General features: G+C 42.6%; 1 protein-coding gene across 4 annotated transcripts in view; it reads right to left on the bottom strand.

The window, feature by feature from the left end:
• The window catches only part of FAM83B (family with sequence similarity 83 member B), a 66,237-nt gene extending 40,625 nt beyond the window's left edge, over positions 1-25,612 (bottom strand). Inside the window, exons 1-3 of one of the 4 annotated variants that reach the window (XM_027817425.3) lie at positions 24,090-24,815; positions 18,181-18,341; positions 17,557-18,060 (exon numbers count right to left, since the gene is read on the bottom strand). In XM_027817425.3, the coding sequence (XP_027673226.2) occupies positions 17,557-18,000 (444 nt within the window). In that variant the 5' untranslated portion in view covers positions 18,001-18,060; positions 18,181-18,341; positions 24,090-24,815. Of the gene's footprint in view, positions 1-17,556; positions 18,061-18,180; positions 18,342-24,089; positions 24,816-25,556 lie in introns of those variants that run through there. The other 3 variants (XM_043542381.1, XM_027817424.3, XM_027817426.3) reach the window with 3 other exon arrangements.
• Between the last annotated feature and the right edge of the window lie 852 nt (positions 25,613-26,464).

The raw sequence follows: 26,464 nt of genomic DNA, 5'->3' as shown, positions 1-26,464 counted from the left end.
TATTGTGAATACAGAAAGAATCATAGTAAGCAGTTAGTTATAGCTATAACATTCCATTCAATCTCATATTTATTCACACATTCATTCATACAAACACACACACACAGTTTCTGCAAGGTTGTTATCATAGTTACCAGCCTTAGAGTTGCTCATGCCAAGCCACTGGCCAGGTGGCCTGGACATGAGGAGGGAGCAGGGCCTCGTCAGATGCACATCTGATGCTCCTGGAAGTTGGTTTGCAGAATCAGACCCCAAAGTTCTCACTTTCTAGAGTCCATTTTTATAGGAATTTCTTCCTATGCCAGTCTATGGGAATTGTTTCATCATGCTGTTGCTGAATCAATCAGCAGATGCCACATTCCTGACGGCTCCATGCTGCCAGATGTTATCTTGTTCTTTGGTTCTCCCATTCTTGAGGCTGTTGGGTGGATTCCAATCTGCATTCTGGGGGTCCTCTAGTTATTGCCACTTGACGCCTTCTTCAGCCAATGGACACTGGATTCTTAGGCTGGCACCTCCCTGATCATTCAGTTATTATCCACACCAAGCATCCATCCACACACATTCTCTATCTCTACTTTAATCACAATTGTTAACAAGGCGAGATGAATACAACAAAAGGGCGAGGAGTCTCTGGGTGCTGTTTCTGTTGTTACAGAGTATTGCTTTGAGTCTCTCTCTGTATGAGTAGTAGTTGTTACAAAGAATTGCTTTGAGAACAGATTCTGACTCAGAATATACTAACACAATTAGCAGCTTGCAAGTTTCACGCATAGAGGGAGAGAAACAGTACTAAAAACCAAGAGACCTCTTAATTAGTAATACCCTGGAATTTAAACTATGGGGAATCAAACTTATTTGTGATTTTAATACAGAATTTCTTTAATATTATCCAACAAAGTATTAGCCACTAGAAAGCATATTTTAGTTTTATTTGCTTGTAACCACTTTGTCTTCATCTCTTGTACATGAACTCGTTTAAAACCTCTCTCTTTAGGAGTCTCCTTTTTGATTAAATAAACTTGTTTTATTTTTAATCTAAACCAACTCAGTGCTGGGTTAGGAGAGAAGTGATTGTTAACTCCATTTACAGTAATAAACTGTGCTTTTGTCTCTCTAAAGGAGACAACACCCTTATTAATTCTCTGAGTGTTCCAGGAAAGGGTTGGTTACTCCAGGGCAGATGTTTTTTGGGGAAACCTGGGACTAGGGTCACTCTGCAAGTAGTAACCAAAGCTAGTGGAGATCACAGTGGAGCCATTGTGTTGCAGGAAGGCTGCCAGGGTCAGGATGCTGAACCAAGGCTGCACAGCACACAGACACTCAGGGAACTGCATTCTTGTCTGCTGGCTGTTGGTGTCCAGGCTGTGAGCCACAACAGCAGAGCATTTAAGGCTCATGGGGCAGGTGGTAACGCAATCTCTTATCAAAAGGTGGCAATACAAAATTTTGCCTGAAAGCTACAGGCATGACTGCTGTGCCAGTTTTTAAATAATCATAAATCATTTTACAGGAGAAGAGGTGAAAGGAATGATATTAGTGTGCTTGTTTAATATGCTTGTTTCAAAGCAGCTGACTCCACAGAGCACTTGCTGGAACTCAATACTTGCTGAAACATTTTATCAGGGCTGAATTCTGCCTTCACTTACACCCCTTCAACTGCATTGGACATCAGTAGCAGCTGGAAGGGAAGGTAGAATTTGTCTCCGTTATTATCAATATGGTAAAAGATTACCTCACCTAATACATACTGGTTCGAACCATTTGGGGATCTTTTCAGTCAGTCAGTTGATTAACATGTTTATGTATTGTTCTTTGCGAAACCAAGCAAGTTTCTCTAAATTCTATGAATCATTAAAATGGCATCACTTTCATCTAATTAGACTTCTGTAATTAATAAGCTAAGACAAGCATTGCCTCAAGCACAGTTTATCACTGTTCCAGTCTCTGTTCAAATCATATTCAAAACAGTTGGCACAGAGTATTGCTGAGAGGGCGAAAAAGGTTGCTCAACCCAGCCTCCCACACCCATAGTCTGTGATAAGTTTCTTTCTCAGTATGAACATTTATTTTTATATAAATACATACAGAAGTTGATCTTATTTAATTCAAAGTAGTATTTTATTAGCCTCCAATAGAGGACTATTTGAATACGCTAATAGATTATGTCTATGTCTACGTCTACTCTGATTGATGCCCATAAAAGGGAGTCATTCCATGACATTTCAGTGGGCAGTGCTTTTATCCGAGCAGTGCCCATCTATTCTGTGATTCATATCTGTTACTGAACCGAAAAGGCAACAATGACTAAAAAGTCGTTAATCACCTACTCGTAACTGTTGCTCTTTGAAAAATGTTGCATATGTCCATTACTCAAAAGGTAGTAACAAAATGTTTTTTAAGTACATCAGAAGCAGGAAGCCTGCTAAACTTATCAGTGGGACCCCTGGACGATCGAGATACAAAAGGAGCACTTAAAGATGATAAAATCATCATGGAGAAACAAAATGAATTCTTTGCTTCAGTTTTCACGGCTGAGGATGTTAGGGAGATTCCCAAACCTGAGCCATCTTTTGTAGTTGACAAATCTGAGGAATTGCCACAGATTGAAGCGTCACTAGAGGAGGTTTTGGAATTAATTGAGAAACTTAACAGTAACAAGTCACCGGGACCAGATGGTATTCACCCAAGAATTCTGAAAGAACTCAAACGTGAAATTGCAGAACTATTAACTATGGTTTGTAACCTGTCCTTTAAATCAGCTACTGTACCCAATGACTGGAAGATAGCTAATGTAATGCCAATATTTAAGAAGGGCTCTAGAGGTGATCCTGGCAATTACAGACTGGTAAGTCTAACGTCAGTACCGGGCAAATTAGTTGAAACAATAGTAAAGAATAAAATTGTCAGACATAGAAGAACATAAATTGTTGTGCGAAAGTCAACACGGTTTCTGTAAAGGGAGATAATGTCTTACTAATCTATTAGAGTTCTTTGAGGGGGGTCAAAAAACATGTTGACAAAGGAGATCCAGTGGAAATAGTGTACTTAGATTTCCGGAAAGCCTTTGACAAGGTCCCTCACCAAAGGCTCTTATGTAAATTAAGTTGCCATGGGATAAGAGGGAAGATCCTTTCATGGATTGAGAGCTGGCTAAAAGACAGGGAACAAAGGGTAGGAATAAATGGTAAATTTTCAGAATGGAGAGGGGTAACTAGTAGTATTCCTCGAGGGTCAGTCCTAGGACCAATCCTATTCAACCTGTTCTTAAATGATCTGGAGAAAGGGGTAAACAGCGAGGTGGCAAAATTTGCAGATGATACTAAACTGCTCAAGATAGTTAAGACCAAAGCAGACTGTGAAAAACTTCACAAAGATCTCACAAAACTAAGTGATTGGGCAACAAAATGGCAAATGAAATTTAATGTGGGTAAATGTAAAGTAATGCACATTAAAAAAATAACCCCAATTACACATACAATATGATGGGGGCTAATTTAGCTACAACTAATCAGAAGAAAGATCTTGGAGTCATCGTGGATAGTTCTCTGAAGACGTCCACACAGTGTGCAGCGGCAGTCAAAAAAGCAAACAGGATGTTAGGAATAATTTAAAAAGGGATAGAGAATAAGACGGAGAATATCTTATTGCCCTTACATAAATCCATGGTACGCCCACATCTTGAATACTGAGTACAGATGTGGTCCCTCATCTCAAAAAAGATATGCTGGCATTATAAAAGGTTCAGAAAAGGTCAACTAAAATGATTAGGGGTTTGGAACAGGTCCCATATGAGGAGAGATTAAAAAGAGGCTAGGACTTTTCAGCTTGGAAAAGAGGAGACTAAGGGGGGATAGGACAGAGGTATATAAAATCATGAGTGGTGTGGAGAAAGTGAATAAGGAAAAATTATTTACTTGTTCCCATAATATAAGAACTAGGGGCCACCAAATGAAATTAATGGGTAGCGGGTTTAAAACAAATAAAAGGAAGTTCTTCTTCACTCAGCACACAGTCAACCTGTGGAACTCCTTGCCTGAGGAGGTTGTGAAACCTAGGACTATAACAGGGTTTAAAAGAGAACTGGATAAATTCATGGAGGTTAAGTCCATTAACGGCTATTAGCCAGGATGGGTAAGGAATGGTGTCCCTAGGCTCTGTTTGTCAGAGGGTGGAGATGGATGGCAGGAGAGAGATCACTAGATCATTACCTGTTAGGTTCACTCCCTCTGGGGCACCTGGCATTGGCCACTGTCGGTAGACAGGATACTGGACTGGATGGACCTTTGTTCTGACCCAATATGGCCATTCTTATGTTCTTACATTTGTGAGTGAGAGAGACAGACAGATAAGCACACCAGAGCTGAAAAGTTTCCCAAGCAGTAACCAAAGAAGCAGCCACGTGTGTTCCACGGTGTTCCTTGTGCTCTGAGACGAGGGTATAAAGGGCATAGCCAGCCCACCCTTCCTTCAGTTCCTTCGTACCAGACTCAGATGATAGATTCTGATGTGTTGGGAAAGAATGGTAGGTTGCGAAATGGACATATGCAACACATCTCAAAAACAGCCAAAACTACAACGTAACTGTTTTTATTGCTCAGAGTGATAGTATATGTCCTGTCCTTTACAGTAGATCAATGGTTTTCAAACTTTTTTCATTTGCAGACCCTGTAGTGGTCCCTTGCTATCAAGTGGGGAAGGGAGGCCACTCCACCTCACTCCCAGCAGACTGCAAGTGACAGTTTGTATGGGAAATTCCAGCCCTCTGGGCAGGGCAGAGCCACAGTCTATAGGCCAGCCCCTTCTGGATGGGGCTGACAGTAATTAACAGACTATAAGGGAGCTGTAGCTCCCTGGGCAGGGCAGAGCACAAATAGTCCATCGACTCTGGGCCGTTTAGGCAAGCACAGAGCAAACACAGCAGACAAAGCAGTCTGGCATTCTGGCTCAGGTAGACGTCTCGTGTAGATGAATGCAGGCCTCTTGGGCCTCAGGTGGGGAGACTGCTACCGCAGGGGTAGGGTGGCAGGGGGATGCAGGCCCACCGACTCCACCACGTTCCAGCCCAGGACCCTATCAGTGGTGGAGTGTTCCACCACAGGGTCAGCGGGGATCTGCCACAACACGCGGACTCACACTCCAGCAGCAGAACCAGACCAGAGTCTGGTTCCCCTAGGCTACTTCCTACCACAATCTGGGTGTAGGGTCCTGCAGTCCAAAGGTCCTCCATCTCCTTGGGTACATAGCCACTGGCAGCTCCTCAGGGCATCCATCTGATGGCGGTCCTGGCAGTGCCTCTGGGCACTGGTCTGTCTCCTTCGGCCGCAGCTCCACTCGGGGCCTTGTTTGGGATCCCGTTGAGATCCCAGCTCCCTTGAAAAGCCGTCTGCTCCCTTCAGTGCTCGAGCCCCAACTGAGCGCTGGGGCTCTCCTTTTATACTTCCTGTCCCACCCTGGGACTTCCAGTGAGGGGGGGCAGGGCGGAGGGCAGCCAGGGGGATGAATAGTGGTCCTTCACCCTGCTGCTCAGAGGGAGGCTACCCTGCCTCAATACACACTCCTAAAAAGTTTCAAATGGAGGTGTGGACCCCTTTGGAAATTCAACCTGTGGTCTGCAGACCCTACCATAGAAGTATTCGACTGAAAACTGACTGAACAGAAATCAACCATAACTGTTGCACATGCTCAGTGTGGCATTTGATGCAGCATGAGAAAGGGCGCTAAACAGTGGGCTTTTATAGTACCACCACCACTTTGGGTTTTGACCAGTAAATGAGGGTATTCACATACTTCTGATTGATCAGAAAAACAGAATGCCTTTTCTGGTATCTGAAACTTTATTTTTATAGTCATCTTTCAAAACCCCCTTGCACATAGTCTGTGAACCCTAAGGTGTCCACAGACCACAGGTTAAAACCCACTGCATTAGGTGACTCCCAAGCAGTTTCCAATGGAGGTGGAGCTTCAAGTCTCATTGGAGGAGGGAATGCAGAACTGCTTTCTCCATGTTTTTATCTTCCCTTGATGCAGCAGCAACTACATAATGTGTAACAAAGGAGTGGACTGAAGACCACGTTGCTACTCTGCAGCTGTCCATGAAAAGAACATTTCCCACAAAGGCATAGAGACTGAGTGTGTTCTAGCACAGAGAGCTTTTCCAATTGATCTTATATGGATAGTTGTTGCACTGTTAGAGGAAGTCCTCTCATTCGCTGCAGATAGGAAATGAACAGCTGGGAAGAGACCCAAAAAGGCTTTGTTCTATTCTAGATAAAATGCTAGTGCTTGGTAAACATCCAAAGCATGGAGTTGTTGTTCATCTTTATGAGCATGTGGCTTTGTAAAGAAGATCTGCAAATATCTGGATGGTTGAGGTGGAAATCAGATACTACTTTGGAGAGAAACTTAGGGTGGCCGAAGCTGTACCTTGACCTTGATAAAACAAAGCGTATGCAGGATCTTTTACCAGGGCACATAGCTCCCCTACTGTCCTCAGTGGGGTGATGGCCATTAGAAAGGCCAATTTTGCTGAAAGGTGTAACAACGAACAGATGACTAAAGATTCACAAGGGCAAACAGGACTAAGTTCAAATCCTACCATGCAATAAGGTCTCTGATAGGAGGAAAATCTTTCTAGAACTTTAGGGAACTTGGAGATCACGTGGTTAGAGAATACAGCCCTAGCAGGAACACAAAATTGCAGCCAGCTAGGAATAGAGTGGCCCCTTGTCTCTGGGAAGGATCCCAGGGCTGTGGTCCACCTTCGAACAAAATAGGGAACATTTACTGTTCTGAGAGGTTAGAAATCAATCCATTGATGGAACTTCTCCTATTTGAAATATTGCTCTTAGAAATAGAGATCTCATATTGAGAGATCATTCATGATCCAAGAGGAACAATCTGCTCACTCAGAGCACTCAGCCATTCTGGTCACTGTGGTGCTATGAGAATCACGGAATTCCATATGGAGAAATTCCAGAGCCTGACTGCTTTCTCATGAATAGTTCTGCTCTATATATGAGGCAGAAGTTAGTGGCAGGCTCTGGCAGTTGCCCATAACTTTAAAATGTGTTGCCTGGTGGGTGGACCACAAGCCTAGAGCTTGTAGATCTCCCAGATGTGCTCCCCACCCCATGGCTAGAATATCCATTACCAAAGTCACTGAGGGAAGAGATGGGTAAAAACGGGACCTCTCCTGTAAATAATGCCTTGGTTCATCCACCAATCCAGGAAAGATAGGCAATTCTCTGGGATACAGACTAGTGTCTTCAGGTGATGTATCTAAGGGCAGTAAACTGACTTGAGCCATGTCTGTAACCCTCTGAGATGTGGCATGCAACTCACGTAAGTACATACAACCATATGCCCCAGGAGCCTGAGGCAATTCCTCACCAAGTTTTCAGGGATGCATCTTGAAGGACATACATAGGTTTTGTAAAGCTAGAAAACTCTGTGGCAGAAAAGCTCTTGCTCGGGTTGAGTCCAGCACTGTCCCCACTCTTGATGCTGGAGGCCTGCCTGAAGCACAGGCAAGGCCAATCCCTGGCACCAACGTTGAGTAGTCTGTCAGTTCCATGTGGAGAAACTTCCTCCATCAAGAGTAGGTTTCTGTAATGTAGTAGTTGCCTGGTACTGACTTTGGATGGTCTTTTGTGACCGGGTGGGGAGACTTCCCTTCTCAGTGACTGATTTCTGTAGTGCCGTAGATGAGGATTTCGATGCCAGAGGCATCCCGCATGTTACCCAGTAGGGCCTATAATAGGGTTGGCATGGTACCAGAGGCCAATTGTGGCACTGCATTCTCTCAATCTGCTCTTGTCAGAACTAGTCCTACAAGAGCAGGGATGATCCCTGGAGGAAGCTCTGGATTCCATGAAGTGGGAGACTTCAGACTCTGAGGAAGAGTATGAGTACTCCAAAGGCCAGGGTGGAACAGTACCAGCTGGTATCACAAGAGATCGGTACCATAATGTATGATGGGTCTACAGTTTCAGTGATAACATCAGGGGCTTCCTAGTTATCAGCACTGTGCACTGCAGTGGAGGGGTTGCCACTGGTTTTGGAGCAGGCATCAAGATTACTGGAAGCAGTACCAGACCTGATGTTATTGCCAGAGTAGCAGATCCTGATGTGGAAACCAACATGCGACGGGCCTGATGTATTAATTTAGATGGACTATACGGGGTAAAGGTGTTGACATAACCCAGTCACTGTCCAACACTAAACAGTGTTAAACAAGCTTTGGGATTTGGTATACAGAGACCTTAGCCTGCTTAGCACCATGACAAATACACCATTAAAAGTCCTTTTAACCTTTTTATTAAAGATAAAGAACAGAAGGAAAAACAGTCAATACATTTCAAAACTTTTAGGTAAGGCTTTGATTTTAACAACTTTTTTTGTTCCCTTTCCCTTTAGATGGCGAACCCCCTTTGTTTGACAGTCTCTTCAACAGTATTAAAGATGAGTAATAACTGTCATCCCAGGTGTGGATTGGGATTCAGCTAGAACTGTCAGAGGTGGAAGGTCATCTGGGTCCCTCTATTTCTGGCCCATTCTGGTCAGGACACCTCTCAGGATCAGGATGATGAAGGTCTGGGATCCCTGAAAATGATAGGGGTGGCAGCCATGATAGTGAAATTCATTCCAGTAGCCTTTTGTTTTCTTGCTGTTCTTTTCAACTTTCCCCACAGAATCTCTCCCTTTTAAGGACTCAAAAAATGAGTGATGGATGGAATAGCCCATCCCCTCATTATTTTGTCCACCAGCTAGGCCTAATAACCAAAACACCAATTTTGGCTCATTAACTTCCAGCTCCACATTTCCTGTTTTTAACATAAAAACATAAGAACAGCCATACTCGGTCAGACCAAAGGTCGATCTAGCTCAGTATCCTGTTTTCCGACAGTGGCCAGTGCCAGGTGCCCCAGAGGGAATGAACAGAACAGGTAATCATCAAGTGAGCCATCCCCTGTCGCTCATTCCCAGCTTCTGGTAAACAGAAGCTAGGGATGCCATTGATGGACCTATCCTCCATTAATTTAAGTTCTTTTTTTAAGGCTGTTATGGTCTTGGCCTTCACAACATCCTCTGGCAACAAGTTCCAGAGGTTGACTGTGCTTTGTATGAAGAAATACTTCCTTTTGTTTGTTTTAAACCTGCTGCCTATTAATTTCATTTGGTGGCCCCTAGTTCTTGTGTTATGAGAAGGAGTAAATAACACTTCCTTATTTACTTTCTCCATACCAGTCATGATTGTACAGACCTCTATCATATCCCCCCTTAGTCGTCTCTTTTCCAAGCTGAAAAGTCCCAGTCTTATTAATCTCTCCTGATACAGTAGCCGTTCCATACCCCTAATCATTTTTGTTGCCCCTTTTCTGAACCTTTTCCAATTCTGATATATCTTTGAGATGGGGCGACTACATCTGCATGCAGTATTCGAGATGTGGGTGTACCATGGATTATACAGAGGCAATATGATATTTTCTGTTTTATTACCTATCCCTTTCTTAATGGTTCCCAGTATTCTATTAGCTTTTTTGACTGCCGCTGCACATTGAGTGGATGTTTCAGAGAACTATCCACAATGACTCCAAGATCTCTCTCTTGAGTGGTAACAGCCAATTTAGACCCCCATCATTTTAGATGTATAGTTGGGATGTTTTCCAATGTACATTACTTTTGCGTTTATCAACACTGAAATTCATCTGCCATTTTGTTGCCCAGTCACCAAGTTTTGAGATTCTTTTGTAGCTCTTTGCAGTCTGCCTGGGACTTTACTATCTTGAGTAGTTTTGTATCATCTGCAAGTTTTGCCACCCGTGTACCCCTTTTTCCAGATCATTTATGAATATGTTAAATAGGACTGGGCCCTCTACAGACCCCTGGGGGACACCACTATTTACCCCTCTCCATTTTGAAAACTGACCATTTATTCCTACCCTTTGTTTCCTATCTTTTAACTAGTTTCCAATCCATGAGAGAACCTTCCCTCTTATCTCATGACTGCTTACTGTCCTTAAGAGCATTTGGTGAGGGATCTTGTCAAAGGCTTTCTGAAAATCTAAATACACTATATCCACTGAATCCCCCTTGTCCGCATGCTTGTTGACCCCTTCAAAGAATTGTAGTAGATTGGTGAGGCATGATTTCCCTTTACAAAAAACCATGCTGACTATTCCCCAACAAATTATGTTCATCTATGTGTCTGACAATTTTGTTCTTTACGATAGTTTCAACCAGTTTGCCTGGCATTGAAGTCAGGCTTACCAGCTTGTAATTGCCAGGGTCACCTCTGGAGCCCTTTTAAAAAATTGGCGTCACATTAGCTATCCTCCAGTCATCTGGTACAGAAGCTGATTTAAATGATAGGTTAGACTACAGTTAGTAGTTCTGCAATTTCACATTTGAGTTCCTTCAGAACTCTTGGATGAATACCATCTGGCCCTGGTGACTTATTACTGTTTAGTTTATCAATTTGTTCCAAAACCTCTTCTAATGATACCTCAGTGGGTATCATTGGGGACAGTTCCTCAGATCTGTCACCTAAAAAGAATGGCTCAGGTTTGGGAATCTCCCTCTCATCCTCAGCCATGAAGACCGATGCAAAGAATTCATTTAGTTTCTCCACAATGGCCTTATCGTCCTTGAGTGCTCCTTTAGCATCTTGATCATCCAGTGGCCCCACAGGTTGTTTAGCAGGCTTCGTTCTTCTAATGTACTTAAAACTTTTTTTTCTTACTTTGAGCCTTTGGCTAGCTGTTCTTCAAATTCTTTTTTGGCCTTCCTAATTATATGTTTACACGTCATTTGCCAGTGTTTATGCTCCTTTCTATTTTCCTCACTAGGATTTAACTTTCACTTTTTAAAGGATGCCTTTTTGCCTGTCACTGCTTCTTTTACTTTGTTGTTTAGACATGGTGGCTCTTTTTTGGTTCTCTTACTGTGTTTATTAAATTTGGGGTATACATTTAAGTTGAGCCTTTATTATGGTGTTTTTAAGACGTTTCCATGCAGCTTGCAGGGATTTTACTTTTGGTGCTGTACTTTTAATTTAATTAACTAACCTCCTAGTTTTTGTGTAGTTCCCCTTTCTGAAATTAAATGCTACCGTGTTGGGCCACTGTGGTGTTTTTCCCGCCACAGGGATGTTTAAATTTAATTATATTACGGTCACTATTACCAAGCGGTCCAGCTATATTCACCTCCTGGACCTGACCCTGTGCTCCACTTAGGACTAAATCAAGAATTGCCTCTCCTCTGGTGGGTTCCAGGACTAGTTGCTCCAAGAAGCAGTCATTTAAGGTGTCAAGGTGTTATCTCTGCAGCCCATCCTGAGGTGACATGTACCCAGTCAAAAGAGGGATAGTTGAAATTCCCATTATTATTAATTATTATTATGGAGTTTTTTTATTTTAATATCCTTTCTAATCTCCCTGAGCATTTCAGTCACAATCACCAGCCTGGTCAGGTGGTCTGTATTACATCCGTACTGCTATATTCTTATTATTCAAGCATGGAATTACTATCAACAGAGATTCTATGGTACAGTTTGGTTCATTTAAGATTTTTACTTCATTTGATTCTAGGCTTTCTTTCACATATAATGCCACTCTCCAACAGCACAACCTATTCAGGTCATTCCGATATATTTTATACCCTGATATTACTGTGTCCTATTGATTATCATAATTCCACCAAGATTCTGTGATACCTGTTATAGCAATATCCTCATTTAATACGAGGCACTCTAGTTAACCCATCTTATTATTTAGACTACTAGCATAACTCAAGGATTGTGTTGAAATTATATCAGCTTGGCCTTTTGGTTTAGATTAATTCAGTTATTCTGTCTTTCTTTCAGACCTTTTCCCATTAACATTTGTTATTATAATGTTTTAAGAATTTTTACTTACTTTTTACAGTTAAACTCACAATTCAGGTAAATTTGTAGACCCAATTGTCACAACAGGCCTGGCAAGGAAGTCAGACTGAATAATCAGTCAGAGTGGTACTGAGAAGCTCTGCAGATCCTTTACGTCTGCATAAGACTCTGGAGTAGGCAGTACCAAAATGCCCCTCTTTGAGCAAAGGCAGCAGCTCCAGCACCTGCACCGAAGAAGTAGCCTGCCATACCAGCACTGGTATGGCAATCAGAGACATCAGCTCTAGTTGATTGAGCCACTAGGATGCAACAACAGGGAGCAGTGGGCTGAAAGGCACACTTTATCTTCAATACCAGATTTGCTAGCAGCTTCTGCAGTTGCAGAGTTCCGCACCACGGACTTTAACAATGTGGAGGCCATTTTCTTCTTTGGCTTTGGAGGGTGAGGGTGCTCCAAGTACTTGTGCCTCTTTGAGGAGTGCTCTGGTGAGGAGGATATCCTCCTCTCTCTGTCTGCAAGAGCAGGGGAGCACTCCCACATGGCTAGGAACTTCCTCTAGTCAACTGAAGTGATATTGATGCCAGGCCAACAGTGGCCTCCACAAGGATGTACTGGAGACGTTCTTCTCTCTGCTTCTTGGTTCTTGTCTTGAAGCCCCTGAAAAATCAGATGCCTGTCCCTGAGTTCACGCTCACTGAGGCATTTCAGGCAGTGAGAGTCGCTCACAAGCACTGGTTTGTGACATCCAGAGCCGGGTTAGAAGTCAAGGGACCTTGGCATAGGTTCCTCCAGTACAAGGTAGAGCGAGGAGTCCACTGACTACTAATTGTGAACAACTGATTAAAAAAGAAAAAAGGAGATCTAAGGACCCCAAAATTAGTAACACTAACTAAAACCAGCAAGTTCTCTAACGGAATGATCAGAGAGCATGTTCTGACCACTGATAAGAAGGAACTGTAGGATAGGCATGGTGGCTCAACCCTTTATACCCTTAGCTCAGAACACAAGGAACACCAGGTCACAGTGTGGCCACCCCTCTGGGTTCTGCTAGGAAAACTCTCCAGCATTGGTGCACAAGGTGTGCGGCACATCCTCTCCCCTCCCCGACCATAACAGACATGTGCAATCACTCAAAGAAGAATTAGTTTTTCTTATTGTACACAAAATCTCCTTCTAGGTTCATAAACAGATTCAGTTGTTTGGATCTAGTTAAGTCTTGTGAGCTGGAAGACAGCATAAGCAGTTACTTTCTGTGTGTGGACCTGTATCTTTCTTGAGTGAAATTCAAACAGAGCTGGTACTTCTTTCTCAGTCAGTAAGTTTCTGCCATGAGTCCAACTACATTTAATAAAAGTCTTTTTTACAGTGTAGTTTTAATGTTTTCTAAGGTCCCAGTTTTGCAATCTTTCCTCACATTGACAGTCCAACTGAAGCTAATGCCCAAAATTTTCAAACTTCAGTGTATAAGTTTGGCCATGTAAATTCATTTAGTAGCCTTACTTATGAAAGGGCTGGGCCCCACAACTTCCATTGATTTCAGAAACCCATGTTTGAAAATTGTGGCTCATAGGACTATTCAAGTAAGTAAATGTAATTTGGTGTAAAGAACGCAGGTTCAGGGTTTTGGTTGCTTGTTGTTTTTAGAACATCTTTTGAAATACAGAAAAAAATATGCTTTGGCATTTTCAAGAATTGTTTCCAAGATCTGGTGTGTATGTTAACTTATTATATGCTGTCAAAAATTCTAAAAGTACTGCAGTAAGCACTGAGAGTTTTTTTCCAAACATCCTCCCTTTGTGGTACAAACCAAACCTCATGGTGTTGTCTGAACTAGGCGATTCTGCAGAAACTAATTTGAATGATTTCCAAGAGGAGCTGATCAATATTTGGATGTCCACTATGAGACTTGGTAGGAACACGTGTGTGATTTAGGGAGGAGACAGAAACCAAGCTCATAAAATGAGAGGAAGAGACATTGTCACGAAGTACATCTCCCAGCTTCACAGCCACTTCTCTGTCCTCTTTCCTGCTGTGACATCTCTGAGATATTAATATAATATTTTTCTCATTTCTTTGCCACACCACAGTATGCAAGCCTCAGACCTGATAATATTGGAGGCAACTGTGAAGAGAGATCAATAGGGAACTCATGGAAGGAATATTTTATTAATAGAGTTACTCGTGGTACTGGACAGTAAGATAAGGAAGTTTCATGTTGACCCAAAACAGAGGAGTAGTGTTCTTGATACCAGTGCTCAGACGAGTAATTATCTGGGGAAAAAATATTATCCATCAGGTGCAACAAGTCAGTCCTTTTATAGCATCTTGAGCTCCAGAGGAGTTTGGAAAACAGGCCAGTGTTATTGACAAATCTCTGAAGGATGAGGATAACAAGCCAGCTGCCTTATTTCTGGAGGCCCTGTCTACCCTGCTTCATCCTCAATTTCTCTTCAGAGGGGGCTCAAAATCATGGAGCTGCTTCAAGGTGGCTTTGTACTTTTTCTCACTATGGCTATTTCACCGTCCTGTGTTTTCATATTAGTATGGTAGCAATTAAACTTAATTTTTAAATCCAATGTATTTTGCTGTGTTAATCTTTATATCATTCACAACAAGCTAAGTGGATAAGGAAAACATTATTGGCAAGATTCTTTGGACATCTTTTATGGATTCCCCCCTCCCCCGGCACAGCTTGGCCTTACATCTGACATTCTTCCTCTGGCAGGGTAGATTCATCATTAGTCAGTGATGATATTTACAAAGCGTGCTTCAGTAAAGAAAGCAGTGGACAAAATTAACATATGTACTTATTTTAATAAATCACATGTTGGTGCATCCAACCTTGAGGAAAGAGGTCAAGAAAAATTAGTTCACCCTTAAAGTAATCTTTGTAATCTTTCCCCTGTAAATCTCCCAAAATTTAAAGAGAATCTAGATTATCTGATGGATCAACCACCACCACCAGGTCTCAGGCTAGTTTACCTTGCACACTTAAGGTCTGCTTCTACTCCCATTAAAGCTGAAATTCTTATTGACTTCAGTAGAGGTGAGATAAGGTATTAAACATTTGGGGCCTCATCACCAAGTTATAAATGAAGTTCTCCTTCTTGAGGACGGTTTCATTTGACCACTCCCCCTTATGTGACAAGTAACACATTTTAATGAAAATGTCTCAACATAACCTACCTCTGCCAAGCAAGTTACCTGGTTCTTTCTGGAATCCTAATGTTTACTAACTGACTTAAAACATTTGTACTGCAGCTAATTATAAGTACCTCCCCTACAGTCCACCTTTAAGCATAACTATGCATGAAACACATACCTGCAGATACAAGAAAAAAGTTTAAAGACCCAGACAAATACCATTTCCCCCTTCAAGACTGAATGTTAACTTCTGGAAGAGCCTAATCAAAATCACCACAAGGCTCAGTTTTAAGACTGCTATTAAACTTCATTTTTTCCTGTTTGGTATTACACTGATCAACCAATCAAGCCTTTGTTCTGTCTTAACATCAACTACAAAACATTCTCTTAATTAACATGGAAGTCATTTAGATCTCTAATACTCTATTTAAAGTACTATACACAGATCCTTCCTTTAAAACACGTAAAGGTCACATCCAACCTTTCCCATATCAACACACAGAGGAGTATTTGCCCAAAATTTTGAGCATTCATGTGGCAGCATCCCCTGCATAGGGCAGAACCAGTGGAAGAAGCATGGACTGTAGGCCCGAAAGAAACACGTACACAGAAAAGACATGCCAGACCTCACAATCTCAGGTCTTCAGAGAGAAGCCAGTATGTCTTTTTGGTACTCCAAGCCCCCTCCACAAGGGGAAGCCAGTCCTGGCAGCATGGCTAACTGTGCTGTTGATTGCTTTACCTAGGGGAAGGGGGTTTTCATGGATCAGGCCTTCCAATGGGGAAAGGAGATTAGAGTAAATTGGCAGAATTATTGCTGTTAACAGGAGCGTTAACATAAATACAGTATTCTGACTCATTCAGAAAGGAATATGCCATGAAGACCAACTCTTCCCAACTCCTCCCTCCCTTGCAACCGGACTGTTTTCTTCCCAACATGCAGCAGCACCAGTAAGCAAATGGTAGGGATGGACTGGTGGCAGCACTGCAGTGGTAGAAAAATACCACCACATAACTGCCTTTTCTCACCATTCTCTTACCAGTCCACTTCCTCTTTATGGCCACAAATCAGCACATGATTAAACCCATGTTTGTTCAGCAAAGCACTTCAGCGGGAGCTTAAAGTTGAGCACACACTTACGTGCCCTTGTTAGGCTTAACCATGACCTGCAGCCATCTGCAGGGAACTTGGAGGGAGGAGCACAGGTTGCAGGAGAGAAGGGTTTGGAGGAGGTACCACAAAGCCAATTTGTATTCTCTTGGCTTGAATACTAGCTACAGTTGCAGCATGCCTGTAAATAGTTCTCTTAATAAAGAGCCAATTTAATGTTAGAAACATAAAGTCATTTCATGGTTTTACTTAGCGCATGGTACATGAAATAGGGCCTAAAGCGAAACTCTTTGGTAAATGGTTTGCTGAACAGGGATGAACTGCTGAATCTGAGCCTACACTCTTCCAGTGCCCTTCCATGCCACATTACTGAGGTTAAGTGTGGGGCTTTAAGTCATGTCTTTTCTTTGGACAGATGTGTATTTGCTTATACAGCTTTCTGTTACAAAAAGCTTTGATAGGTGCCTCATACATCACAGCTTAAAATTAGTAAACATTGTATGTTTTGCTTCTATTTTAAAGAAATATTGATCCAAGATTGAGACTCTTCTGAAACGGTAAGGAATTTCAATTGTGCTAATACTTCTCTATAGCTTTCCAGCAGCACACACAGTGATCAATGGTTAAGCTAAATATGATAATGTACAGTTAAAACATCACAAGTCAAGGCTAGTCGGCTTAAAATAATACCTCTATTTGTTTTACAAGATGTGAGTGCATGCATTCCTGATCCCTGCATAAAGATTTTTCCCCTCTGTGTCCAATATTCCACAGTAAATTAAGTACAGTTTGTGGGAGAACATTCACCTTTTCCTCATGTGTCAGGTACTGGCAATTTCTGAAGGCAGAATACCAGACTTTATAAATTTTAGGAAACAGGAAGATAGCATTTGGTTCATATTTAGTTCATATCACACTTCTTCTTACCCCTCTTTTGTACTTTTCTGTTCTATTACTGTAAGCAGGGGTTGTATTCAAAGTCATTAAAAAAAAAATCTTGCTTCCTGAGTGCTTCAAGAAACATGACTCTGGTACATGTAAGTCAGCAAAATTTTCACAAGAATAGGACTGACAGACAACTTCACATGCACACACGAACACCTAATCACTGCAAAATAACAAACTGGATAGATCCTGAAGCTAGACTGAATGACACCAGCTAAGGATCTAGTCCAATGTTCCAAATTTATTATAACATTCACATGAAGATTCAGTTTATATTCAACATACGGAAAGCTGAGGTCAAAACAACAAGTCTGTCAATTGTCTATGCATTTCTTATGTGCCTATCAAAGGCCTCAATCCAATAATTCTTTACTGTGTTCTTTGCATCCACTTTTCTTTCAGCCAGATTTTTGTTCATACTATCAGTGGAAAAAATAAGACAATATAAATATTGTTTAAACTGTTTACCTTTCTTGCTTCTCTTATCATCTTCCTAATAGTTTCCTTTATTGTGAAAGGCTGTACTCGTGGTGGATGAAAAAGTAGATCAATATTTGTACCTCCAGACATTCCAGGCATCAGATAGGGCCAGCCCAAGTCAAGGTTCGGAGCTTCCACATCAGATTCAATAGGCCAATAAGTTCCCGAGGAAGAGGTATCATCAACAGCATTGTCAGAGGAATAAACTGTGTTTTGAGGAAGTTTCTGAACAGTGTTCAAAATATAATTAATTTCTTCTTCTGCTAGGAACTCTGAACATCTCTCTTTGGAAAGAAATTCTTGGTAGGCTTCTAAACCTCCTTCAATTAAAGCATCAATAGCTACACGATACCATTCCTTGTAATGGGGTTCAATGTAATTGTCTGATCTGCATTCATCGTGTAAAGATGAAAGCATAGATGAGGTTTCCATTTTCACCAATATTTAGTGACAAACCTTTTAAATTTCCATTCATGCACCAATGAAATGTACCTAAGAGGAAATTGAAAGAAAACAGTTAACATTTTTGGCAATTTTAATAATAGTTTAACCTTCTCTTCCACCATCTAAGGATTTCAAAATGCTTTGAAAAATTCATTGAGCTTCACAAACCTAAGCCAAGTGGGTATTATTCTCCCCTTTTTCAGATGGGGAAACTGAGGCACTTGTGAGTTAAGTGATTTGCTGAGGTTCATATGTAGAGTCTGTGGCAGGGCTGGCAATACATCACAGATTTCTGGATTCCTAGTCTAATAGTATAAACAGCACATGTTCTGTGTGTGGAGAATGAATATGTAAATTTCCTCCAGTCAGTTGTTTCAGTACTCTATGCTTGTTGGACCATTCTTAAAAGTGCTAAAACCCCAGCCCTGATTCCTGCTTCTTTATGCTCTAGTCTCTCATATTCCTCACTTGTACACATACCTTTTCTCAGGCTTCTCTGAAACCACAGCCTTTGATGTCCTTATCTTTATCTACCTTTTTATTCCCCATGCTGATCTAATCCTCTTGCTGCTTGAAGCCGAAGCCAAAGTCAGCCTACTTCACTTTCATGAGTTACTTGAAACAGTTTTCTCCTCCCACATCTTGAATCAGACTATGACTCAGCAATCTGAATTCTAGTTCCACCCTGCTCACCTTATGGAGCGGCTGCTTTTATCTTACTGTTAATTTAAAACAATAATAATAAAAAAAACCCAGGAGTTTTTCATTGCTCACATGCTCTTTTTTCAATTAAACTGGAAGGGAGGTTGTGGCTGCTGCCACAGAGAAAGTGTGTAAGTACAAGGGGAGTAAGTACATAAAGAAGAATAGAAGGCCAAGTTCTCCTCTCATTTATAGGCATACAACTTCACTGAACTTCTACAATTTACTTACAATCATTGGCCTAGAGAGGTAAGCTATAACTTGGAAACCCATGAGAGCAGCATGCAAGTGGTCAGGTAGAACAGAAAGCAGGTACATGGCAGAACCTGCCCAACCCCAATGGTAACAACATAATGTGACTCAGAGAAAGATAACCAAAGGAGGCTAGGGGGGAGTTGGGAAAACAGCTGTACAGTGCAGAGTAACTTAGGACACAGATATCTAATGTGTTGCTGGAAAATTAACATGAAAATCCTTGTTGGAAGCCTATTTAATGATATTTTGTAGTAATACGTTATGTAAATAATAAATGTACATGTTATGCTGAACTTATTTATTGAGCACATAAAATATTCTATTTATATGTAGATCTTCCTAACTTTTTTGCAAGAAGTGCAGTGTGCATTTACTTTAGCAATCTGTGTTGGAAATAGCCTAAACATGAAAATGGAACTGAAAATGGCTTCCAAATACCACTTAAATTAAGCCTAATGAAACAAAAATTCTGTGCTAACTTAACTGTAAAATCCAATTCAATGTTCAAATATTTATTTTCAGTTCTGGATAGTAATCCAAATAATATTTGACTGCAGATTTGTTTGTCTTACAACTAAATTCCTTCTAAGGGAGGAAAGATCAGCTGGATAAATGAGGATGAAATAGGGGTGAAAATTAAACCAAGACTGCTGTTGAGGAGATTGCTAAATCTGAAGTTTAAAAGAAATGGAAAAAGGCCAATCTGAGGCTAGCATCAGCCAGACACATGAAGGATTCAATTTGAATTCTGTCTCTGGGGCAGCAGGAGGAGATATCATCACCCAAAATATTATGCTCTTGAGCCTGGGGAAAAGGAGTATTTTTTGCTGCTACTGTAATGGAGGATTTCAGTGGTTAGCAGTAAGCTAAAGGAGGCTTGGTTCATGTCCACTGACTGAGAATTATGATGTGTTACAGTAATGGGAGATATGCAGGGGCTGACTTGCATCTGTGCAAAGTGTGTGTAAAGATGTTACTATTTGGAATAGTAACATCTTTACACACACTTTGCACAGATGCAAATGACTACACCTGGTGCGAGGCTGTGGAGAATCAGTCCATGATGCATAAAGGAGCAAAAAAAATTAGAGATAAAATTAGGCCTCTCATGAAAGTGTAATAATATCACTTTGAAATCAATGCTTTATGAACTGAAACAGGGCAACACTTTTTCAAAGCTATTTAAGATCAAGAGTGAAAAATTACTAAGTACAAAATTCATACATATTCAACTGAATATTCATAGGGAGACAATTCACTAATGCAGGCTATCAAATTGACCAGTTAGTGCACTTTTGTAGGACTTTCTCTAGGGCTAATATCACCCTAACCATTGCATTGTTCGTTTGATGTTAAGGGCCTGATCCTGATTCCATTGAAGTCACTCTCTGTAAGGTATTTCTAAAGCTGGTTACTACTGTGTTATGTAAGTACAGTTGGGAATGGGAATTCCCATTGATTTCAATAGTTGGAACAGGATCATGCAAATATAAAACATTGACATTTTGAGAACAAGTGAAAAAACACTACATTTTAAATTAAATAGATCTTATGGCAGTGTATAATTTTCAACTGTGGTGTCATAGAATATGGTTAGAAAGGGATTTCTACTTTCTGTATATATTTCTCCTCTACCCTTTGTCATGATTTCAGAGTAGCAGCCGTGTTAATCTGTATCCGCAAAAAGAAAAGGAGTACTTGTGGCACCTTAGAGACTAACAAATTTATTAGACCATAAGCTTTTGTGAGCTACAGCTCACTTCATCGGATGCATCCGATGAAAAATACTCTTTTTCCTTTGTCATGATACGTTCTTGCTTTATTCTCTTCAGTATGCATTGCTATTCAATTTATTCTGTGTGCACCTCCACCCGTAATAAATATATTTTAAATATTGGGTGTGGGGACTGATGCATGATGAATGAGGCAAAGCTTCATTTGTTCCACTCCATTCCTTCTAACTAGTCTATGCAAGTCTCTGCAGTGGGGATTAAGGGAAAGAAGGTTTAGTTTTCTTATTTTTAATGGGCTAGAAACTCAGATGTTGTAGACTGTAAAGCTCCATTAACTTAAACTGAACCCAAATTTTATTCCAGCCAAGCATCTGGCCCAGCACTGATATTTTTTCCTATTCCCTTGTTTTTAAATAAGGCTAGGAGGTTTTGGTTTTTGCTTGTTGTTTTATTGAAGAAAATGTATTAAATAGGATATACAGGTCAAATGCAACTACCTGGGCTACGACAAACGACAGCAGAATATAAATATAATATGGCTCTCCATCTCAAAAAAAGCTGCAGACTTCTGCATTAATGAATTTTGTCCCACACAAAACTAATTATGTTTCTCAGAAAATGTTGCTTATAAAAAAGTGTCAAAAGCAGCATCCTTTTAAGAAATTAAATAAAATTCCTGTTTATCACCAGGAAAAACAAGGAAGGCAAAGCAGGTGAGACACATGGAACGTATTGTCTGGAATTAAGGACATCAGTGTCTGGTACGTGGATAAGTACAGACAAAAGAATCTCAAATTGAAGTGATTGTATCATGTAGATATAGTACCATCTCTTACTCTCTTGAAATTGTCTTTTGCTCCCCAGAAAATAAGAGTTATTGCACAGGAAGGGCACCTTGATGGAAAGTTAAGAACTTGTAGAAGGTAAGCTATAGAACAGAGATTTAGGCAATTGGTCTGGCAGACAAACTAAACTTTTCATATAATTGTTTATGGTGTGTCCGTTGGTTAAAATTTCACCACATTTAAAAGAGGTAAATGGTTTTGATTTTTTGAGAGCTTTTTAATATAAATCAGCACAGAGATTACATTGAGACACAAAAAAAATCTTTCGAAAGTCAGCACACTTAAGTCCCTTCTGCCATGTATATTGTTTCTGTATAGTGGGCTTGAGTCTTCAAAAACTTATTCTCAAGATTAATCCTTACATCAGCAGCCCTATTACTGACACAGCTAAGGATTTGCAGGATTGAGCCCGTAGTCTGAGGTTTGAGTAATTAGCCTAAATTCATCTTCCTATCTTTGTATGTGTCAAATGCACTTTGACTAATCAGATTGTGTGTGTACATACTTCTAAAACAGACTGGCTTTGAGAAAGTTGTCAGGTACCTTCTGAGACATACTGTCAACTCCAGTGCTTTCCCTATGTTTAGGTGAGTGCACCTGACATTCACTGTATTAGCCATCTTCCAATTGTGGACATAGGGACTGGATACTTAACGTTGGTCAGGAAAGAATTTTCCTACAAAGAGCTGAAATGTGCTTCACTGAATGAATTGGGGATTTGCATTTCAGAGCACATGCTCCAGCTGAATCAGTTGGTACAGTATGTAAACTCTGCATGCATCTTGCACAGGCTTGCTCATTTTTGCTCACGCTAACAATATACCCCGCCCTCTCCAATGTTGCTACCAGGAGCCTAGCAAGATAAAGCTTGTATTTTGGGAAGGAAGTGGAAATGTGTTTTTTCATGGAAATGGACTTACAACATCTTAGCCTCCACAAAGATGACAGACATAGAAAATGCAAAATAAATAATGAGTCCTGCTCCATATTCAGGCCCCTATACCGCATTACTCTAGGAATGACCCACCTGTGGGTATATATCAATGAGACAACACACAAACATCTCCCTGCATCCCTCACCTCCATCACATATGATGCTTGTGGATTTTATGGCCCTTATTGGAACAATACACCTTTAAACCAATTATCAAAGCTATTGACAATAGACAAAAGCCTTGCTCAGCCAGTTGCTAACAGAATAGATGTTTTATGACACTGCATTACCGATGTATGTAGTGCCTTTCCTACCAAAGGATCCAAAATGCTCTATTACAGTTAGAGGAAAAGTAGAATTTAATAGGGAAAAGTTGAACACCATTTTTTCTGTATAACAGAAAATTAAACTTTGTTGACGCAAATATGAGAACTACCAGATGCCGATTGACCTTTAGGAAACTAAACTTGTCGTAGCTATGACCAGAGCTGGAAAAGTTTATATAAAACAAATACGAGAAAGACTCAACCAACAGTGATTGTGTAGTTGCTCAAGAGGTTCAAAGATGTGCAGAACAAACCATTATTTACTTCAGGTGGGAAGCAAAGATGGGATAAGAGCTGGAGTGAGTTCTACTTGCATCCTGGCCTCCAAGAAGTTTCAGGCCCCACAGTAAGCCTGGGGGAAAGGACCCAATGGTCAGCAGGGCAGTTGTGACCACGGAGCCCTTCAGAACATTGCTTTCAGTGGGCTGAGCCAGCTGTAGGGATGTTACCTGCTGAGTGAACTCCCAGGCAGTAGAGGTGCGCCGAGGCATGACCAAAACCAGTGTGGTGTTAGCGGTAGTGTGCCAGGCCGGCAGCCTCCACCTAACGTGACCCAGCCTGTTAGTAGCTATTCAGCCAGTTCACTACTTGGGTGGGTGTGGTGAGGGGACAGGCTCAGAGCAAGCCAGAGTGGGCTGTTGCCCCGTGGCGCGCAAGCCCTGGCTCGGAGGAGCGCAGACGGCACCCACAGTGGGGTGTGCCTGCAGGGCAGCTCCTGCCCTCCACAGCCAAGATTGGATCTCACAAGATGTGGCCGTTTCTGCTGGGACAAAGCCCAGCTCCTGGGCACATTTATCCCAACAAGTCTGCAGCCCAGAGTGAAGGGGGAAAAAAGCCTGCAGCACCCAGCCTCTGCCATAGCTCTGTCCACAACCCCCTGGCCCCTTCCCGCAGCCCTCACTGCCCTGCCCCAAAGTTGCCCCCTTCACACCCCCTAATGGCCCACCTCCCACTGCCCCGTCCCCGCTGATCACCCAGCCACTCGCCCCCTAGCCCTTGCTCCCCCTTGCTCCGCCATCGCCTCTCTCCATGGGTGCTGCACGCCCGGGGCTCGCGCCAAAGCCCCGCGGCATCTTTGCTCCGCTTTCAAACCCGAGCGGCGCTGCTGGGGTCCGCCGGGGTCCAGCCGGACTGAAACTAGCCTGGCCCTGGGGAAGGGTCCCCGCCGCCCCTCAGCCCTGCAAGGGACTGGCGGCGAGCGGAGCAACCCGGCGGGCAGGGAGCCGAGCCGAGCCCCGCTGCCCCCCATCCCCTGCAGAGGGCGAGGAAAGACGCCACTTACGGTGCCGATCCCCCCAGCAAGTGGAAATCGCCTCCAGCCGCGTCTAGGGAGCTTTTCCCAGCCCGAGCCCGAGCGCCTCAATTACCCTGCGAGAGTCACGTCGGAGCGCGGCGAAGTGCAGCCGGCAGTTCCTGGCGCTCTCAGGAGCGCGCTGGGTGGGGAACCAAGTTAGGACATGCCAGGAGAGTGTCACACCAAACCCTTCTCAGCAGCCACAGCAGCGGGGCGAGGAGCTGTGGGAACGGCCAAACCCAGCCCTGGGCCGAGTACGAGGCTGGGCCCCTGGCACCGGCTACCGTGGGGACAGGCGGCTCCCGACGGGGGCAGCCCCCCGGCGTGGTCTGTTGCGCAGGGCAGGCTGGGGGCCACGAGGAAGCGGAAAGTCTGCCGCGCGCCACAGGGCTTGCAGGCTGGACTTAGGAGACTGGGGCACACATGGAAACGGCGAAAAGGAAACGGCCTTGGGGGGGCACCTGCACTCAGGAAACTCAAAAGGTGCATGAAAAAAAAATCTAAGCTAAAAGGAGTTGAGTAAACTTCAGTCAACCGTTTGCTTTAGATTTTCAAAAATCCAGAGTCCGTTTCTGGGATGAAGAGGTTTTCAGGCTCAGGTTTCCAAGAAGACGAAAGGAAATGCAGCCTTCCATGGTGAGACTGATTCCTAGATGGAGATTTGCATTTAAATTAAACTATTTACTTACTTAATTAAACTTAATTAAACTTGTGGTGCTCACTACAATGCTCTTTTGTTGTGTTTTAGGAGGCATTGTCGACTAATGGTTTAGAGAAAAGGAATAGGAATTAGGACACCTGGGATACATCTAGCCTGCAATAACACAGCACCTCATCTCAGAGGCCAGGTCAACAGGTTTGGGGCGGTGGAGTTAAAAATAGCAGTGGAGAGGTTTGGACTGGGGCTGGATCCTGGGCTCTGACCCTCTCCTGTTGCAGCCTTAGCCCAGCTGCCTACGCTGGCATTTTTAGCCCCACAATCAGAGCCCCAGTTAGCTGACTCCAGCCACAGTCATGCCACCAGTCTTTTATTGCAGAGTAGGCTGACATAGCCCTTGGCTCTATTCCTAGCTATGTCATTGACTTCCTCGTAAGTCACCTGGACCCAAATCTTCGAAAAGGTATTTAGGGACCTAATTCCCATTTCATAGTCATTCTCACTTTCTCTGGCCCAATGGCTAGTTAAGTATTTATTCTTAGTGGAACAATTATTGGGCCAGAGGCAGTGGGAATGACTCTGGTCCAGCAGTTAGGGGACCCACCTGGGAGGTGGAGACCCTAAGCCCTTGCTCCAGTCACTTCTTTCATTATTTATCCACAGTGGAACAGCTTAATCAGGAAAGACTGAGGGAGCCCCACATCAGAATATCCTATAGTTCCAAAGCTGGAGCACTCTCCTGAACAGTTTAATGAAAGGGAGCTAGTAGTGTAGAGAACATGGTTTAGAGCACTCACCTGGGATGTGGGAGGCACCTGTTCAAATCCTTTCTGCCCCTCTTGCAAAAGGGGGGAATTGAACTTGGATCTCCCACATCCCAGGTAAGTGCTCCCTATATAAGGAGGGTTGTGTGGTCACCATCACCAGCTATTTTGTGGGGAGCCAGGCAGGTACCTAACTAATTCTTGCAAGAAGCATCTAAGCCAGCTGACTCCAAGAGTATGTCTACACTGCAAAGAAAAACCTGCAGCTGGTTCATGCCTGCCGACTCAGGCTTGGGGACTGTATCATTGCTGGGTAGACTTCTGGGCTCAGGCCTGAGCCCAGAAGTCTACCCAGCAATGATACAGCCCAAGCTAGAGTCTGCTGGCATGAGCCACCTATAGGTGTCTAGTTGCTGTGTAGACCATACCCCAAGCAGCTGCTTCCCATTTGGGGATTGCTAAGCACTTATTTAAGAGAAGGGCATGGCTTAGCCCAGTCCCCTTTTATTGGCATTTCCCATTAGCTAGCTTAGGCTACAGCCTTTGGCAGCTGCCTGCCTAGCATGCTTGCTTTTGCAATCTAAGGGCTTGTCTACACTTACAGGGGGATTGACATGCAGCGATCAATGCATCAGCGGTCAATTTAGCAGGTCTAGTGAAGCCCTGCTAAATTGACTGCAAATCACTCTCCTGTTGACTCCTGTACTCCACCAGATTGAGAAGTGTAAGGGGAGTCAATGGGAGAGCATCTCCTTTTGACATCGCATAGTGTGGACCCCACGGTAAGTAGATCTAAGCTATGTCAGCTTGAGTTCCGCTAGTCTCGTAATTCAAATTGTGTACCTTAGATAGGCCTTGTCTACACTACAGTAAAAAAATCTATGATGTGTATCTCTTGACATTCATTTTACAGAGGGGATAGGCGCCTGACTCAGCCTATG

The sequence above is a fragment of the Chelonia mydas genome, chromosome 3 (genome assembly GCF_015237465.2).
Source record: "Chelonia mydas isolate rCheMyd1 chromosome 3, rCheMyd1.pri.v2, whole genome shotgun sequence".
In the NCBI taxonomy this organism is placed as follows: domain Eukaryota; kingdom Metazoa; phylum Chordata; order Testudines; family Cheloniidae; genus Chelonia; species Chelonia mydas.
Note: the sequence above shows the minus strand (reverse complement) of the source record. Positions and strands in the feature narration are given on the sequence as shown.